Source organism: Oncorhynchus clarkii, chromosome 22 (genome assembly GCF_045791955.1).
Source record: "Oncorhynchus clarkii lewisi isolate Uvic-CL-2024 chromosome 22, UVic_Ocla_1.0, whole genome shotgun sequence".
Taxonomy (NCBI): Eukaryota; Metazoa; Chordata; class Actinopteri; order Salmoniformes; family Salmonidae; genus Oncorhynchus; species Oncorhynchus clarkii.
The window spans coordinates 19,651,849-19,672,209 of record NC_092168.1 but is presented as its reverse complement, the minus strand read 5'-3'; the positions used below and the strand labels follow the sequence as shown (position 1 = coordinate 19,672,209).

The 20,361-nt window shown below is 47.3% G+C and overlaps 1 protein-coding gene across 2 annotated transcripts in view; it reads left to right on the top strand.

Annotated features, from left to right (window-relative positions):
* Window positions 1–20,361, top strand: part of LOC139380534 (diacylglycerol kinase eta-like) — a 78,422-nt gene that overhangs the window by 14,083 nt on the left and 43,978 nt on the right. For both annotated transcript variants that reach the window (XM_071123277.1, XM_071123276.1), the window contains exons 2-3: window positions 4,319–4,429; window positions 8,901–8,981. In XM_071123277.1, coding sequence (XP_070979378.1) covers window positions 4,319–4,429; window positions 8,901–8,981 — 192 coding nt within the window. The remainder of the gene's footprint in view (window positions 1–4,318; window positions 4,430–8,900; window positions 8,982–20,361) is intronic.

The following is a 20,361-nucleotide window of genomic DNA, read 5'->3' as shown; positions in this document are numbered from 1 at the left end:
GCTTACTGCATTCGCATAACAGGCAGTCTCCTCGTGGAGTGCAATGTAATCAGGTGGTTAGAGCGTTGGACGAGTTAACTGTAAGGTTGCAAGATTGAATCCCCCGAGCTGACAAGGTAAAAATCTGTCGTTCTGCCCCTGAACGAGGCAGTTAACCCACCGTTCTTAGGCCGTCATTGAAAGTAAGAATGTGTTGTTAACTGACTTGCCTAGTTAAATAAAGGTGTAAAAAACAATCGGCGCCCAAAAATACAGATTTCCGATTGTTATGAAAACTTGAAATCGGCCTTAATAAATCGTCCATTCCGATTAATCGGTCGACCTCTAATTTGGATCCGAGCTACAATGCTCAGTGACTGATTTTCTGAACCTGAAAAAATCATTCATCATTCTATGCCACTTCCTGTCCATTGAACTGGACTATTGTACTAGAATCCCAAACATCTCCCTTCTTAGACCGAGCACTACCATATGGAACTGTCCTTTTTTAGCATGGCCAGCATGATGTTAGGAGCTATAGGAGCTGGTTTGTGTCACTGTAGCAGGCTTGTGGCTAGGGGCATATGGCTGGTGTTAGGAGCTGGTTTATGTCCTAACTGTAGCAGTGTAGCAGGCAGACTAGAGGCTGGATATGATATCCTCAGGGACAGGATGCAGGCCTGTTCTTTTCATTTACCCTTTCAGGGAACTCCTGCCTGCTCCGTTCTTATCCCCCAGCACAGCTGCTGGACTCATTGGAGCTCAGCCTTTGTCCATTGTGTGTGTGTGTGTTTCAATATTCAGGCCAGGGAGAGGTGTGTGTGCGTGTACATTACTTGGTGGTAAGGTTAGTTCAATTCTGTCTGGCAGCCCTGCCCTCCCCAGTAACAGGGGAACGTGTGTGTGTGTGTGTGTGCGTGCGTGTGCGTGTGTAGCAGAGGAATAGGCTAATAATAGATTGCTTCTGGCCCAGTTGGCCACAGGAAGGAGATGGAGACAAGGAGAGGAACTATGGGGGCCAAAGAGGGACAAACTAGAAAATAGAACAGCAAACTGGAGCAAAGCTACTTTTTCTCTCGCCTGGCATAAACGTTATACTTCTGACTTTGTTATGAGGGACTTTTGCAGCCGTCTTGCTCTCCATCCCCATCTCCACTCTGGCCTCTTTTCCTAGTAGAAGAATACGTACAAGCTGGTTTGCAAAGCTTGTTTCAGCCTTGTCCAATATTTCAAGTAAAGTAAGTATAGTATGTTACACAAAGGATAATATGTAAACAGTGGTGTTTGTAACTTTGCACTCTAAACGTGTAGTCATCGTACTGTGGTTCTGGTAGTTTTACCCTCTTGCTCCTATCCTCTTTCTCGGTCATGTGGCTCTCATGATGTCTCTCGGTCTCTGATTGGATTAGCCATGCAGCCTGCTGATTGGACAGTGAGCTCATCTGTGTAGACCTGCTCTGACCTTTAGATGAGTGATTTGAGCGCATTATGAGAGGAGAAACGCTCCTTCATGTAGTGTCAGGACCATTGTCTATGTGTGTGTAGCACATTTACCAGAAGTGACAAGACCCCTTTTTCGGTTACCTACCTACCTACCCACCTACCTACCTACCTACCTACCTACCTACCTACCTACCTACCCACCCACCCACCCACCCACCCACCCACCCCAGTCCCATTGTAAAGGAAGTTTCTAGTGCAGACCTTACTTGCCCACCTACCTACCTCCCCTAGTGGTTCTATAACAAGGCTATGACTTCATACGCCATGCCTGTCCCTCGGTATTTCAATCCTTACGTGCTGGTTATTTTATAGTCGTCACAGGCGAGCAACGGTTGCCTTATAAGGTAGTCCGTAATGCGGTATTTCACCTTAATCCAGTTGAGGTATTTAGGCTTTAAACTCTGCTACATAAAGGGAGGGAATTAATATTTGAAGCATGTAAACAGTCAAGCCGAGTGGCCAGTGTTCGGCTTGGGGCCTCTCTGCATGGGCTAGAAGTAGAAGCTGCCCTTAACCACAGATCTAGGGTCAGAACCTTGCTCAACTCTGGTCACATTGCCAATGTTCGCAGAGGTTCTTTATGTATTCCCCTTTACTGGAAATCAGTCATTTTTAAGTCATTTGCTCAAAATACTGTCCTTTACAAAACGTGCAGTTAGTGATAGCGAGGGTATGTGTTGTTAGCCATTGTCTGTGTTAGTTAGCGAGACAGTGAGTTAGCTACAGACAGTCTGTGTTAGTTAGCGAGACAGTGAGTTAGCTACAGCCAGTCTGTGTTAGTTAGCGAGACAGTGAGTTAGCTACAGCCAGGCTGTGTTAGTTAGCGAGACAGTGAGTTAGCTACAGCCAGTCTGTGTTAGTTAGCGAGACAGTGAGTTAGCTACAGCCAGGCTGTCTTAGTTAGCGAGACAGTGAGTTAGCTACAGCCAGGCTTGTGTTAGTTAGTGAGACAGTGAGTTAGATACAGCCAGGCTTGTGTTAGTTAGCGAGACAGTGAGTTAGCTACAGCCAGGCTTGTGTTAGTTAGTGAGCCATTGAGTTAGCTACAGCCAGGCTGTGTTAGTTAGTGAGCCATTGAGTTAGCCGTAGCCAAGGCTGTATGTCCTTAGTGAAACAGTGTGGCGGATGGAGCGCTGTGTTTAGGTTGACACAGCTGGTGGACAGGCAGGATGTCAGCTCCAAACCTCCATCTCTGTTTGTAATTCTCCCTTCAGAGAGAACATTTCCTCTGCTAAAAATAGGCCTCCCTGTGTATGTGCCCCCTCCCCTGTGTGCCCCCAGAGTGCTGTTCTTCACCCAGCGTTTCCATGTGTGTTGTGTGTGTGTGTGTTTATAGAGCCCGTTTAGTTTTTCCCCAATTCCGTCTTCTCTTGTTTTTCCAGGTTTCAGTTTTTTTCCAGGTTTTTCAGGTTTTCACTTTCAATATCACACTTTTTTTTAAATGTACTACTAAGTTCAATACGTTTTTTAAACATTGTTGAATACCGTTTTAATGTCTGGATTCCGTGATTCTGTTCGTGTTTCCCGCAACTCTGATTTTATAGGGCCCTATGTTTACTGTCGGAAGTAAAAATCTGATCTACGGTGTCACAGAGACAGAACAACCTGCAGGCGTACACCACACTACGTCTGGTTTGCCTGTAAAAGTCCCATGAAAAGCTTTTAATTACGAAACATGCTCAAACACTCTTCTTTTCCACGTTATGACAGTCTCTTAATTAAACGAAATGTCACATTTCAGAGTAGAAGACAGGTGCTTATTTAGTTATTTGGTTAAAACATGTTCAGACCACTGAGTTCAACAGAGGGTTAGAACTAGTGAATGAAATGCTCCCCTCCCTCTCTCTTTCTCTCCTCCCTCACTCCATCTCTCTCTCCCCTCCCTCCCTCTATCTGTCTGTCAGGCCTGAGTGTGAGCAATGTGTGTTTATAGTGGGTCAGAGAAGCAAGGCATCTTTAATGGCCTTCTCCTTTCTTTGCTGTTATTTAGCCTGTCCTTACTCTCCCATGCATGAAATTGACACACACTCACTTTTATCTCAGCAGAGTTTCCTGTAGATAAACACAGAGGTGTGGTCAGTGCCCAGTGAGCCTTGGGCACTGTGTGTGTGTGTGTGTGTGTGTGTGTGTGTGTGTGTGTGTGTGTGTGTGTGTGTGTGTGTGTGTGTGTGTGTGTGTGTGTGTGTGTGTGTGTGTGTGTGTGTGTGTGTGTGTGTGTGTGTGTGTGTGTGTGTGTGTGTGTGTGTGTGTGCGTGTGTGCGTGCATGCTCGCTCCATGGGGGAGGAGGATTAACTCTGCCAGTCGCTGGGATTAACACAGAGCTCATACATACTATACCCTTACCTGGAGGGTACAACACACGTGCTGGGCTTCACAGGTGTGTGTGTGAAAGTGTTTTCGGTTATGTGATATTTGTCAATTGTATTAATTAATGTATTGAAACAGGGTTTGGGGTTAGTTTAGTTCACTGTTCAGACAATTCATGGTGAATTGAAGAAACATTTAACCATGCCCCCCCTCTCTCTCTCTCTCTCTTTCTCTCTGTTCCTCTCCCCCCCTTTTTCTCTGTCTCTCCCTGTCTCTCTCTCTCTCTCTCGCTCTCTCTCTCTCTCTCTCTCTCTCTTTGTTCTCCCCCTCTCTCTCTCTCTCTCTCTCCCTCTCTCTGTCTCTCTCTCTCTCTGTGTTCTCCCCTCTCTCTCTCTCTCTCTCTCTCTCTGTTCTTCTCCCTCCCCTCTCTCTCTGTCTCTCTTTCTCTCTGTCCCTCTCCCTCTCTCTGTCTCTCTCTCTCTCTGTCTCTCTCTGTCTCTCTCTCTCTCTGTCTCTCTGTCTCTCCAGACCAGTGTGAAAGAGGGACTGTTGCTGAAACAGACAAGCTCATTCCAGAGGTGGAAAAAACGCTATTTCAAACTGAGAGGACGCACACTTTACTACGCCAAAGATGCCAAGGTAGGACACACACACACGCACACACACACACACACGCACACAGACACACGCACACAGACACACCCAGAGTCAGAAAACTATTTAACTGTCTCTCACTGACTACCATAGTAGCCTATTTTAGAGGCCCAGCAAAAGCACATGACAAATAGCCACCCTATATAGAGAGCAATAGTAATGCCATCTTTTTGTAAGCACTAATTCTGCCATGGTTCGTTGAACAAAGCCTATGGGAAAGTTAATGGAATTTCTGCACGGTTTTTGGATAATCACCGAAAATAAGTTCTGTGGTAAACATAGGTTTAGGAGATCTTATAAAAAATGTCTATGTGATAATCTTCGTCAGCTAATGTCAGTTTTTGTGAATTTTCAAGCATTTATTTAATAAAAGCACATGAAGGCTTCATAATTCATAAAGGTCATGTTAAATTACTGATATTATCAAATAGAACAAAACGTATTAGATCTCCTAAGCCTGTGTTAACCTCAGACCTGATTTTCAGCATTTATCCCAAAAACCTACACTTTCCACAATCATTTCCCCCATAGGGATGGCTGAACAAACCAGAAGTAACTCATTTCCACAGCCTTTCGTAGTTGAACCAGGTGTGTTAATGCAGGGTTGGAACTATAGACAGCAACAAACCCTCTAGCTCTCCAGGACCAGGGTTGAAGACTGCCCCTACCCTTAACTATATACTCAGAACCTCTATCCCAAAAACGTCTTACCCCTCTACCCTTTGACCTTTAATCTGACTTCCCTCTCCTGCTTCTGGCAGCCTGCCAACCCTTTACCCCTAACCAACATAACCTCTAACACCCCAGAACTAACCCTCATAACTGTTTTACCCTACCTCTCTAACCCTGAACCCCATAACCCCAGACCCAAACCCTCTCCCTTGGCTCGTTGGCAGGAGTCCTGCAATGTAACCCCTTACCTCTAGTCCTATTCTTTCTAAGCACCCTCTCCTGCACCTCCCTATACTGTGGCAGTCTGGCATTCCATTTAACACCTAACCTCTAACCCCAACCCCTGACCTCTTAGACTGGCAGTGCCCTGGCCCGGTGGCAGGAGCGGGCACTGCGCGGCGTTTCCAGGAGTCGTGTATGTTGGAGGGTTCTGTCCGTGTGCTGGGCAGGGCCTCGCCGCACACCACCGCCTAGCGGATCCGACGAAGGTCTGATGTCGATACGGGTCAGCTGCAGCGTCACGACCTTAGTACCATCCCATCTTCCCTCAGCCCACCCATAGACTCTGATTTAAGGCTTTAGACTCTTCTTTTAGCCTCTAGACTTTAAGGCTGTAACGTCAGTCCTCGAGGGCTACAGTCCTGCTGGTCTTGACATATCTTCCTATCTCTTCTTTTGGGTCAATGAATATGTCTTAGCTAAAGAGTCAACATAACATTTTTGGACAGGTGTACCTCAGGTAAACCAGCAAGACACAGTGGACCAGAGTTTGACCTACTGCTCCAGAACTACAGGCTACCCCCCCCCCCCCCTCTACATTCGCTATCTTGGTACACCTACATCCAATTCACTCCAGCATCGCCTAGAAAGCATGTTTGCTCTGGCATTGCTTAGGAGCCTGTTCATGCTTAGAATGTTCCCTCATGGATGTGTATCAATGGTCCAAAGTCTCCTCTCCTCTCCTCCTCTCCTCTGCTATCTCCTCTCCTCTGCTATCTCCTCTCCTCTCTTCTCTCTCCTCTAGTTTCTTCCTAAGGACTGCTCTTTCTCAATGGGACAGTAGATGAGTATTGGTCAGGACCCTGGTCCTGGGGAGCTGCAGTCAGGTGTGCAGGCTTTTTTTCAAGTGCAGCACTAAAATCTGATTCCCATTCCAGGACCAGGACTGTTGTAGATCAGGGAGGTAATTATTAGGGGTACGCAGTTTCTTACTGGACAAGTCCAGGTAGCCGTTCCCTGGTTCTGTTCGTTTTCTTCTGTTTGGTGCCCAACGATCATGACCCAGGAGATTAGAGCAGGAGAGGAAGCCATCTGAGGTCATTGAGTTACAAGTAAGGAGTTTTGCTCCTGTCTTGTGGGAGAAACACACCTCACTTCCGCTGTCCAGACCACCTCCACTCTGCCCTATCCGTCCTCTACATGTCTGGCCCTCTGTCTGCCGGCCTGCTAGAGGGCACTGTGCAGCCAGGTGCTTTGTTTCATCATCACAATGCAACCACAGAGACTACCTTGACAAGCATCTCTTTCTATATGCCTAGAACTTTCTATATGGAACAACTAGCTTGCTAGCTAATGGACAGTGTTTTAGCCTGAGTTGACTCTCCACTCTACCCTCTTCTCTCTGTCTTGGGAATTCAGTCCTAAAGTTTAGGGATTAAATTGGGACTAGGAGTCAGAATGTGTTAATGTCACGCCATTGCTACACACAGCTTTCACGAGGAGGCCAAAGAGCGAGAGAAACAATCAACATCCATACTCACCTTTACCTAGACCCTGTTCCAATACGCCCGAAATCCAACCTTCCTTACCTCTTTTTCTTGAAGTAATTGGATTGGTTGAAAATGTTTAGCTTATCCAATCACATACAGACTCATGACTAGATTAAAGGGGGTGGAAAGAAGGGTTTCTAAGTATTTGAACAGGGCCTTAGTCTACACCGTCTCTGAGTAATGTATGTCCACTGACAGTTGTCACATGGCTCGATAGTGAATGATCCTGCTGTGTGTTAGTTCATAAGGATTGTGTGTGTGTGTGTGTGTGTGTGTGTGTGTGTGTGTGTGTGTTTGAGTGTGCATGCATGTGTGTGTGTTTGTCATTGCTGAGACCTCACAGACAGACTCACACACATACACGTGATACCAGCCATGTCATGACAGCCAAGAGTGCTTGAAGAGGGGGAAATGTTTATGTTGGCATGCCACACACAAGCTCTCAGACCCCCACCACCCACACACACACATACTCTGGCTAGTGTCCCCATCCTGCTCTTAAACCATCCCTGGAGAGTGTCATAAACAGGGCATTTCTCTGACAGCTGCAGCCTTTAAGGACAAACACACACACACACACACACACACACACACACACACACACACACACTAGGGGCATTCCTCTACTATAACAGCGGCAGCTGCACTGTAGTTGGCCTCCAGCCCTTTAAGAGCTCAGCGGCAGGGCAGGCAGTAGTGATGTCATCATCCGGCAGGTTGTGTGTTTGGATATCATGTTCCTATTAGCAGGTCCTGGCTCGTCTGCTCTCTGCTGACTGACTGAATGGGGCTGTTCCAACATTGACTTGGGATAATCTGCTCTCATTCATTGTGTGTGTGTGTGTGTGTGTCTCACTCAGTAGTAGCCGTGTGTTTGAGTCTGTGCCAGAGGTGGGCTAAACAACCGCTATTCTTCGATCTACGCCATCAGGTCTATAGTTAGTTGGCCTACGTTGAATTCATCGAGGTCATCATTAGCATGTCGCTTTGGCCTGCTTCTTATCACTATTGCAATAGACATAAGGCTCATTATAGCTCCTCATATAGAATAATGCATAATGCTTATAGCAGTTCATATAACACAGGAGTGGCCTTCCTCCTGGACTGCTGTACTGGGTGTGCAAGCTTTCGATCAGGCCCTGGGCCAACACCCCAGATAAAACTTATCAAGTTCCTGATGAGCAGCTGATTAGCTGAACCAGAGGTGTTAAAGCAGGGCTTCTGCAAAAACCCTGCACACCTAGTAGGAAAGTCACCTAGCCCTGATAGAACATATGATCATGTATAATGCTTATAGCTCTTCATACAGAGTAAGTATATGATACTGCATGATGTCCTCCCAGTTCTGATCTGTTGCCCAATTATCGCCAACATATTAGAATTGGGCTGCCTGTGTAAACACAGCCTAAGATTCAGGGTTGTGGTCAGTTGAATATCTATTCATTAGGGATTGAATCTAAACATCGGATGTTTAAGTGCTTTTCATTTGAACTCAGATTTATGTAAATCATGCGTTATGATCTATAGGGAAATATTGAAGTTGTGTGCACAGCTCTCAAGTCTGTTTTTGTCCCATTGTGATTTCAAAATGGCTTTTCTTTTTTGGTCTAGGTCAGTTAAGATTGACCCCAGCCCTGAAGTCAATATTTAAGATAAGGCTCCCATAGATCTGCCTTCATAGTAGTGAAGGGTTAAAATAAGAGATGTTTTGTGTATTAGCATTTTGTGTGTTTTATCATACTCAGAGTACTCAATCTGTTGATCTGTTTGGTCTTCCTCCTCTCTTCTCTATACCTTTCCTCTCTCTTCTCTTCTTCCACCTATCCTCTCTTGTCCTCTCTCTTCTTCCTCCTCTCCTTTCTCATTTCCTCTCCTCTTCTTCCTCTCCTCTCTTCTCCTCTCGCCTCTTCCTCATCTTCTTCCTCTCTCCTCTCCTCTTCTTCCTCTCCTCTCTTCTCCTCTCGCCTCTTCCTCATCTTCTTCCTCTCTCCTCTCCTCTTTCTCCTCTCCTACAGTCTTTGATATTTGACGAGGTGGACCTATCTGATGCCAGTGTGGCTGAGTCCAGCACTAAGAATGTTAACAACAGCTTCACGGTGAGATTCTACATGAATGTACACATGCACGCGCACACACACACACACACACACACACACACACACACACAAAATCAAATCAAACTTTTGTTTATTTGTCGCATGTACAGGATACAACAGGTGTAAAAAAACATGAGAATGTTCGCTACATTCAAAGTCACTGCCAATATCATATCAATGTGCAGTGATGCGGTGGTAGTAGGTAGGTCCATGTAGGCAGGGGTAAAAGTGACTAGGCAGCAGGATAAATATTATAATAATAGTAGCAGCAGTGTCTAAACTGCCTGTTGATGTCTAGCCACTCTCTGTGTGTGTGTGTGTGTGTGTGTGTGTGTGTGTGTGTGTGTGTGTGTGTGTGTGTGTGTGTGTGTGTGTGTGTGTGTGTGTGTGTGTGTGCGCGCGCGTGTGCCGACATTAGGTTGCGCTGCAGATCAATGTGCTATGCTAAGGCCACCAAAGTCTTATGTTGATGATGATTGCTTCAGTGTGTGTGTGTGTGAGAGAGAGAGAAATGTAAGCAAACATCTTGTCAACTGGGATGCAAACTGACAGGGAACAGTGAGTGTGTTCTTGTTTTTCTATTAACGTTCTCTCACACTCACACACACACACACACACACACACACACGTGTGCACAAGCTCAAAGGAGTGAGTGAGGGCATGTCTTTCTATAAATGTCCGCCCTCTCCCCTGGCATTGCTATAAAAAGAAAGGAGAAGGAAGAGAGAGTCAGGAGAGGAGTAAGAGAGAGAGTTCAGAGGAGAACACAGAGCTATTTTTAGTATCGCCTTTAGCGCTCCGCTGAGCATGTTTGGGATGACTTGACTGCCGGCATATTGGTTTGTGTGTGTGTTTGCGTGTCTGCTTGCTTGCTAGACGAGCTTACTTGACCCCATGACGAAATACATTTTTGAAGATCTTCCCCAAGTGGTCAAGCAGTGACGAGCTCCGACTCCATCGATTCGCCCAGGGTTGATACTTCTAAAAATGTCAATTGTTCAACACTCACCGTGTACCTATGTTTGTCCTCTGTAGTTGCGTGCCTTTCTTTGTTTGCTGAAATCCATACCTTTTAATAATGCGTTTGCCAAATACAATCGCGACTGTTTCCTAGTTTCTGTTGCTATAAAATGGTAACTGTGTCAATTGAATCTCCGATTACGTAGGGTAACGTACATTTTAGAGCCATCTTGGAGCAACAAAGGACGAGGAAACGGTCGGTCGGTAGTTGTTTTTGACAAAAGTTTTGTTAAGTATGGATTTCAGCAAACAAAGAAGATAAGCGTTTCATAATAGCATTTTTTTAAAGTATTGACCCTGGGATAATCATTGTAGTTGGCGCTGAATTTCACAAAGCCTGGTTTCTGCTCCACTTCGTTGGTGGAGCTCATCAGAAACTTCCTTCGTCATGGAATTGAGTTTAGTTAGCTACCCGCTTGCAAGCTTATATATTTGTGTGTATGTGTGTGAGTTTGCGTGTCTGCCTGCATGAACACTTGTGTGTGTGTGTGTGTGTTGGGCACGTGCAGTGCAGGGGAATGCACATGCTATCTAATGTTTGCTATGAGTCACTGGAGTGGGGTGCAGCTTATAGAGAGATCAGCACAACCCTCAGAATGACTGTAGAGACTAACCACATCAGAGAGAGGGATTGGGAGGGGAGAAGGGATGGAAAGAGAGGGAGGGTGAGAGAGTGAAAGAAAGGACAGGGGGATGGATGGAGAGATAAAGTAAGCGGGAGGGAAGGAAGGAAGGAGAGATGGGGACAGCAGAAATGGGAAAAACAAGGGACAGAGAGAAAGAGCGAAATGAAAAGGGAGGGAAAAAGAGTGAGAAAGGAAGAGAGATTTAATAGCACAGAAGTTTTTGTTCTGGAACTCAACACATTCCACTATCTCCAGTCCATTTACATGTGCAGACCTTTAAACACAGGGATGTGTTTTGGGTCAGGTTATTCAGGGGTGTGTTTTGAATCAGACTGTTCAGGGGGGGGGGGGGGTTGGTCACTCTTCAGGGATGTGTTTGGGGTCAGGTTATTCAGGGGTGTGTTTGGGTCAGGCTATTTGGGGGTGGGGGGTGGTCAGTATTTAGGGATGTTAGGTTATTTTGAGTTAGGTTATTCAGGGATGTGTTTTGGGTCAGGTTATTTAGGGGTGCGTTTTGGGTCAGGTTATTCAGGGGTGCGTTTTGGGTCAGGTTATTTAGGGATGTGTTTTGGGTCAGGTTATTTAGGGATGTGTTTTGAGTCAGGTTATTTAGGGATGTGTTTTGGGTCAGGTTATTTAGGGATGTGTTTTGAGTTAGGTTATTCAGGGGTGCGTTTTGGGTCAGGTTATTTAGGGATGTGTTTTGGGTCAGGTTATTTAGGGATGTGTTTTGAGTTAGGTTATTCAGGGGTGCGTTTTGGGTCAGGTTATTTAGGGATGTGTTTTGCGAAAGGGTATTCTCTGCTCTCTTCCCCTTTGGGGAATGTGCAATGCTGAACCCCTGGGGTGCATTTATTATAGAAGGGCTCTTCACCTCTGTTGTGGGTGTGTGTGGTTGTGTGTGTGGGTGCGAGAGAGTGATAGAGAGTGCTGCTCCATGTGACAGTGTGCGTGTGTAGTGCTCTGTTTGTTCCTCAAGCGGCTGAGGATCTGCTGCAGTGAGGGAGACACACACACGCACACACACATACACACACACACCGAGAGGGGGAGACCAGGCTTCACCATTCAGCACGACCGCACACACTCTCCTTCAGAAAGAGAGAGAGTGAGAGTGGGGGTAAGTGCATTGCAGGATGGCTTTCAGACACAGTTAGTGTTAATGAATACTGCAGTTCATCTGTCTGTCTGTCTCTATGTCTCTGTCTGTCTCTCTGTCTGTGTGTCTGTGAGTTGAAAGATGCTGTTGTGATCTGTGCAGGTTGGTTTGTGCTGGGGATGGGACAGCATGATAGAGGGGATGGGACAGCATGATATAGGGGATGGGACAGCGTGATATAGGGGATGGGACAGCGTGATATAAGGAGTTGGACAGCGTGATATAAGGAGTGGGACAGCGTGATAGAGGGAGTGGGACAGCGTGATATAAGGAGTGGGACAGCGTGATAGAGGGAGTGGGACAGCGTGATGTAGGGAGTGGGACAGCGTGATGTAGGGAGTGGGACAGCGTGATGTAGGGAGTGGGACAGCGTGATAGAGGGAGTGGGACAGCGTGATGTAGGGAGTGGGACAGCGTGATGTAGGGAGTGGGACAGCGTGATGTAGGGAGTGGGACAGCGTGATGTTGGGAGTGGGACAGCGTGATAGAGTGAGTGGGACAGCGTGATGTAGGGAGTGGGACAGCGTGATGTAGGGAGTGGGACAGCGTGATAGAGGGAGTGGGACATCGTGATAGAGGGAGTGGGACAGCGTGATAGAGGGAGTGGGACAGCGTGATAGAGGGAGTGGGACAGCGTGATAGAGGGAGTAGGACAGCGTGATAGAGGGAGTGGGACAGCGTGATAGAGGGAGTGGGACAGCATGTTAGTGGGAGTGGGACAGCGTGATGTAGGGAGTGGGACAGCTTGATAGAGGGAGTGGGACAGCGTGATAGAGGGAGTGGGACAGCGTGATAGAGGGAGTTGGACAGCGTGATGTAGGGAGTGGGACAGCGTGATAGAGGGAGTGGGACAGCATGATAGAGTGAGTGGGACAGCGTGATGTAGGGAGTGGGACAGCGTGATGTAGGGAGTGGGACAGCGTGATGTAGGGAGTGGGACAGCGTGATGTAGGGAGTGGGACAGCGTGATGTAGGGAGTGGGACAGCGTGATGTAGGGAGTGGGACAGCATGATATAGGGAGTGGGACAGCGTGATGTAGGGAGTGGGACAGCGTGATGTAGGGAGTGGGACAGCGTGATGTAGGGAGTGGGACAGCGTGATGTAGGGAGTGGGACAGCGTGATAGAGGGAGTGGGACAGCGTGATAGAGGGAGTGGGACAGCGTGATAGAGGGAGTGGGACAGCGTGATGTAGGGAGTGGGACAGCATGATAGAGGGAGTGGGACAGCGTGATAGAGGGAGTGGGACAGCGTGATAGAGGGAGTGGGACAGCGTGATAGAGGGAGTGGGACAGCATGATAGAGGGAGTGGAACAGCATGATAGAGGGAGTGGGACAGCATGATAGAGGGAGTGGGACAGCGTGATAGAGGGAGTAGGGACAGTGTGATAGAGGGAGTGGGACAGCGTGATAGAGGGAGTGGGACAGATACTGTTCAGTGCGTGGCGTGATAGAAGACTAAAATATTGTATGTTAGCCTTTGTATTATTGATGTCCTTCGTGTCTGTGTCCTTCTCTCTTTCTGTGTGTGTGTGTGTGATGGGGGCAGCATGGTCTTCTGAATTTAAGATGTGTTGAAACGATTTGGTTACTGAGGTGTGTGTGTGTGTGTGTGTGCACGCGGTGCTTGCGTGCACTTGTGTGTATGTGTGTGTATGCGGGTAGTGTGTGTGTATGTCTGTGTGTATGCGGGTAGTGTGTGTGTATGTAGTGTGTGTATGCGGGTAGTGTGTGTATGCAGGTAGTGTGTGTGTATGTGTTTGTGTATGCGGGTAGTGTGTGTGTATGTAGTGTGTGTATGTGGGTAGTGTGTGTGTATGTGTTTGTATGCAGGTAGTGTGTGTGTATGTGTTTGTGTATGCGGGTAGTGTGTGTGTATGTAGTGTGTGTGTAAGCGGGTAGTGTATGTGTTTGTGTATGCGGGTAGTGTATGTGTTTGTGTATGCGGGTAGTGTGTGTGTATGTGTGTGTATGCGGGTAGTGTGTGTGTGTAGTTTGTATGCGGGTAGTGTGTGTGTATGTGTGTGTATGCGGGTAGTGTATCTGTATGTGTGTGTATGCGGGTAGTGTGTGTATATGTAGTGTGTATGCGGGTAGTGTGTGTGTATGCGGTGTGTGTGTGTGTGTATGTGTGTGTATGCGGGTAGTGTGTGTGTATGTAGTGTGTGTATGCGGGTAGTGTGTGTGTATGTAGTGTGTATGCGGGTAGTGTGTGTGTATGTAGTGTGTATGCGGGTAGTGTGTGTGTATGTAGTGTGTATACGGGTAGTGTGTGTATATGTAGTGTGTATGTAGTGTGTATGCGGGTAGTGTGTGTGTATGTGTGTGTATGTAGTGTGTATGCGGGTAGTGTGTGTGTATGCGGGTAGTGTGTGTGTATGTGTGTGTATGTAGTGTGTATGCGGGTAGTGTATGTTAATGTGTGTGTATGCGGGTAGTGTGTGTGTATGTAGTGTGTATGCGGGTAGTGTGTGTGTGTGTGTGTGTGTGTATGCAGGTAGTGTGTGTGTATGTAGTGTGTATTCGGGTAGTGTGTGTGTGTGTGTGTGTGTGTGTGCGGGTAGTGTGTGTGTATGTAGTGTGTATGCAGGTAGTGTGTGTGTATGTGTGTGTATGTAGTGTGTATGTGGGTAGTGTGTGTGTATGTAGTGTGTATGCAGGTAGTGTGTGTGTATGTGTGTGTATGTAGTGTGTATGCGGGTAGTGTGTGTGTATGCGGGTAGTGTGTGTGTATGCGGGTAGTGTGTGTGTATTTGTGTGTATGTAGTGTGTATGCGGGTAGTGTATGTTAATGTGTGTGTATGCGGGTAGTGTGTGTGTATGTAGTGTGTATGCGGGTAGTGTGTGTGTGTTTGCGGGTAGTACATGCAGGTAGTGTGTGTGTATGTGTGTGTATGTAGTGTGTATGCGGGTAGTGTGTGTGTGTGTGTGTGTGTGTCTGCGGGTAGTGTGTGTGTGTGTGTGTGTATGTAGTGTGTATGCGGGTAGTGTGTGTGTATGTAGTGTGTATGCAGGTAGTGTGTGTGTATGTGTGTGTATGTAGTGTGTATGCGGGTAGTGTGTGTGTATGCGGGTAGTGTATGCAGGTAGTGTGTGTGTATGTGTGTGTATGTAGTGTGTATGCGGGTAGTGTGTGTGTGTGTATGTAGTGTGTATGCGGGTAGTGTGTGTGTGTGTATGTGTGTGTATGCGGGTAGTGTGTGTATGTGTGTGTATGCGGGTAGTGTGTGTATGTGTGTGTATGCGGGTAGTGTATGTGTATGTAGTGTGGGGGGCTGCTGTGAATATGAGATGAGATGTATCTGGGGGAAGCACCTTGCGTTACATATGAGGGTGCTTGCTACGGATTCTGCAAGGATACTAGACTCAGATAAAGGATTATTGTTTCGTCGAGGCTTTAATGTCCTCGATTTTAACCCTTTATGTGGCGTGGAAATAGACACTGTGTGTATTGGCTATATTGTGTATTTTCTGAATTTTCTGATTGGTTTTGCTGCTGATGTAGATTGTTGATTGTATGTAGTAATAGGTTTCTATTCATGAAAAAATATATATTAGTCATGAATCAATAAACGTCTGCACATGCACAGTAACCATGTGAGTCTGCGTGTGTGTGAGTCTGCGTGTGTGTGTGAGTCTGCGTGTGTGTGAGTCTGCGTGTGTGTGAGTCTGCGTGTGTGTGAGTCTGCGTGTGTGTGAGTCTGCATGTGTGTGAGTCTGCATGTGTGTGAGTCTGCGTGTGTGTGAGTCTGCGTGTGTGTGAGTCTGCGTGTGTGTGAGTCTGCGTGTGTGTGAGTCTGCGTGTGTGTGAGTCTGCGTGTGTGTGAGTCTGCGTGTCTGCGTGTGTGTGAGTCTGCGTGTGTGTGAGTCTGCGTGTCTGCGTGTGTGTGAGTCTGCGTGTGTGTGAGTCTGCGTGTGTGTGAGTCTGCGTGTGTGTGAGTCTGCGTGTGTGTGAGTCTGCGTGTGTGTGAGTCTGCGTGTGTGTGAGTCTGCGTGTGTGTGAGTCTGCGTGTGTGTGAGTCTGCGTGTGTGTGAGTCTGCGTGTGTGAGTCTGCATGTGTGTGAGTCTGCGTGTGTGTGAGTCTGCGTGTGTGTGAGTCTGCGTGTGTGTGAGTCTGCGTGTGTGTGAGTGCGTGTGTGTGAGTCTGCGTGTGTGTGAGTCTGCGTGTGTATGAGTCTGCGTGTGTGTGAGTCTGCGTGTGTGTGAGTCTGCATGTGTGTGAGTCTGCATGTGTGTGAGTCTGCGTGTGTGTGAGTCTGCGTGTGTGTGAGTCTGCGTGTGTGTGAGTCTGCGTGTGTGTGAGTCTGCGTGTGTGTGAGTCTGCGTGTGTGTGAGTCTGCATGTATGTGAGTCTGCGTGTGTGTGAGTCTGCATGTGTGTGAGTCTGCGTGTGTGTGAGTCTGCATGTGTGTGAGTCTGCATGTGTGTGAGTCTGCGTGTGTGTGAGTCTGCATGTGTGTGAGTCTGCGTGTGTGTGAGTCTGCATGTGTGTGAGTCTGCGTGTGTGTGAGTCTGCATGTGTGTAAGCCTGCGCGTTTGTGAGTCTGTGCACGTGTTTGTGTGAGTCTGCACGTGTGTGTGTGACTCTGCGCGTGTGTGAGTCTGCGCGTGTGTGAGTCTGCGTGTGTGAGTCTGTGCGTGTGTGTGAGTCTGCGCGCGCGTGTGTGTGTGAGTCTGCGCGTGTGTGTGTGTGTGTGAGTCTGCGTGTGTGTGAGTCTGCGCACATGCGCTTGTGTGTGTGTGTGTGTGTGTGAGTCTGCGTGTGTGTGAGTCTGGTCCTGTCATGTACATTTCTGCAAGTGGTAATTTTTCTCTGCATGTTAGTGAATAGAACATTGTAATGCCTTGCTATTCAATTTAGATGATCAAATCTTGATGGCTCTAATGCTGTGATCTCAACTCCAGGCAATTGAACCCTCATTTAGATAGATGATACCCTTGTATTACAGCCCATTATAGAAGCTGAATGTTAGGTTAGCTACTGTATGACTCTTGTTAATGTGTTCAAGCAATGAGAACCCAATCTTGATGTGATTTTCTCGATAACGGGTAGCTGTAGACTCATAGTGGGATCCTCGTGATTCGAGATGACTGTGGGGTTATGAAGAGTCTGCTCTAGAAGGTGAAACATGATTGATTATTGAAATGATTACCAATCAAACATGGATAATTAATTGATATGATTATAAAACACACACACACACACACACACACACACACACACACACACACACACACACACACACACACACACACACACACCTCAACACTCCTCATCTGCCCTTTGACCTAAGTCTGAGGTGGCTGATCAGGGAACTTCTCTCCCTCAAGAGTTTCCAGTGCTATTTATAGAAACACACTCCAGTTTCCCTAGGCAACCATCCTTCATCCCCTACAAGCACACACACGCGCGCACACACATACACACACTCTCTCTCTATGTAACCCTGCAGCATCAGGTCACTCTAATCCTAGAGAAAGAAGGGGTCGATTGCAGCGAACAGGCAGAACGTGCGCAGTGCTACACATTACCACCAGATTTCTTAAAGTGCAACGAACGGGAGATAACATGTTTAAGCAAATGCAACGAAAAACCCACCAGAAAAAATCTGCAGATTAGTTCACCTCTAGTTGTTACCAGAGATACCGTATATAATGACGAGATGGTCTTGTCTCCACTCTAACAACGGGAGGCGTTGTCCCAAAGGCGGGAAGGCTTGCCACTTGTTCTGCTTGGTCTAATTAGCCAGCTATATCTAACAAGACACACACGCAAACACACACACACCCACACACACCCACACACACACCGCAACGAACACAGAGGGGTCAGTGAGGTTAGTGTGTGACGTGCACAGGTGTTTCTTTTATCCGTCAGACAGACAGAGGGCCGCCGTGTGGAGCTGTTTGTCTGTCTGTGGACACATTCGTTCTTTTATCCCGACGTGATTCATTCATCCACAACAACACCATTACACCGCACAGCGGCAACAGTCACATCGCAGGGGAAAAGAGGTTGGATGGCAGCATTCGTGTGAAACTGAAAGCGCGAACCACTGCTTTTAATCAGGGCAAGGTGTCTGGTAACATGACTGAATACAAACAGTGCAGCTATTCCCTCCGCAAGGCTATCAAACAAGCTAAGCGCCAGTACAGAGACAAAGTAGAATCTCAATTCAACGGCTCAGACACAAGAGGCATGTGGCAGGGTCTACAGTCAATCACGGACTACAGGAAGAAACCCAGCCCAGTCACGGACCAGGATGTCTTGCTCCCAGGCAGACTAAATAACTTTTTTGCCCGCTTTGAGGACAATACAGTGCCACTGACACGGCCTGCAACGAAAACATGCGGTCTCTCCTTCACTGCAGCCGAGGTGAGTAAGACATTTAAACGTGTTAACCCTCGCAAGGCTGCAGGCCCAGATGGCATCCCCAGCCGCGCCCTCAGAGCATGCGCAGACCAGCTGGCCGGTGTGTTTACGGACATATTCAATCAATCCCTATACCAGTCTGCTGTTCCCACATGCTTCAAGAGGGCCACCATTGTTCCTGTTCCCAAGAAAGCTAAGGTAACTGAGCTAAATGACTACCGCCCCGTAGCACTCACATCCGTCATCATGAAGTGCTTTGAGAGACTAGTCAAGGACCATATCACCTCCACCCTACCTGACACCCTAGACCCACTCCAATTTGCTTACCGCCCAAATAGGTCCACAGACGATGCAATCTCAACCACACTGCACACTGCCCTAACCCATCTGGACAAGAGGAATACCTATGTGAGAATGCTGTTCATCGACTACAGCTCGGCATTCAACACCATAGTACCCTCCAAGCTCGTCATCAAGCTCGAGACCCTGGGTCTCGACCCCGCCCTGTGCAACTGGGTACTGGACTTCCTGACGGGCCGCCCCCAGGTGGTGAGGGTAGGCAACAACATCTCCTCCCCGCTGATCCTCAACACTGGGGCCCCACAAGGTTGCGTTCTGAGCCCTCTCCTGTACTCCCTGTTCACCCATGACTGCGTGGCCACGCACGCCTCCAACTCAATCATCAAGTTTGCGGACGACACAACAGTGGTAGGCTTGATTACCAACAACGATGAGACGGCCTACAGGGAGGAGGTGAGGGCCCTCGGAGTGTGGTGTCAGGAAAACAACCTCACACTCAACGTCAACAAAACTAAGGAGATGATTGTGGACTTCAGGAAACAGCAGAGGGAACACCCCCCTATCCACATCGATGGAACAGTAGTGGAGAGGGTAGCAAGTTTTAAGTTCCTCGGCATACACATCACAGACAAACTGAATTGGTCCACTCACACAGACAGCATCGTGAAGAAGGCGCAGCAGCGCCTCTTCAACCTCAGGAGGCTGAAGAAATTCGGCTTGTCACCAAAAGCACTCACAAACTTCTACAGATGCACAATCGAGAGCATCCTGGCGGGCTGTATCACCGCCTGGTATGGCAACTGCACCGCCCTCAACCGTAAGGCTCTCCAGAGGGTAGTGAGGTCTGCACAACGCATCACCGGGGGCAAACTACCTGCCCTCCAGGACACCTACACCACCCGATGTCACAGGAAGGCCATAAAGATCATCAAGGACATCAACCACCCGAGCCACTGCCTGTTCACCCCGCTATCATCCAGAAGGCGAGGTCAGTACAGGTGTATCAAAGCTGGGACCGAGAGACTGAAAAACAGCTTCTATCTCAAGGCCATCAGACTGTTAAACAGCCACCACTAACACTGAGTGGCTGCTGCCAACACACTGACACTGACTCAACTCCAGCCACTTTAATAATGGGAATTGATGGGAAATGATGTAAATATATCACTAGCCACTTTAAACAATGCTACCTTATATAAATGTTACTTACCCTACATTATTCATCTCATACGCATACGTATATACTGTACTCTATATCATCGACGGTATCCTTATGTAATACATGTATCACTAGCCACTTTATACTATACTATGCCACTTTGTTTACATACTCATCTCATTTGTACATACTGTACCCGATACCATCTACTGTATCTTGCCTATGCTGCTCTGTACCATCACTCACTCATATATCCTTATGTACATATTCTTTATCCCCCTACACTGTGTACAAGACAGTAGTTTTGGAATTGTTAGTTAGATTACTTGTTATTACTGCATTGTCGGAACTAGAAGCACAAGCATTTCGCTACACTCGCATTAACATCTGCTAACCATGTGTATGTGACAAATAAAATTTGATTTGATTTGATTTGATTTGATTTGATTTGATTTGATTTGAAATTTGATTTGATTTGATTTGATTTGGATCTGCACGGAACCCGTGAAGCTGTAACTGTCCATGTCTCCTAATGGAGAAGACAATATGGCTGACAAACGGTATCAGTCTTATTCTTTTACATGTCACCATGCATTATAGTTACTGTAGCGCATGAATGTGTTACTGTAGATTTCTTGCAGAAAATACTGCACTAGTACAATTGTGTGTGTGTGTGTGTGGGGGGGGGGGGGGGGTCTTTGTTCAAACGTTTTAAGTATATCTGCCTCATATACACAAGAGGT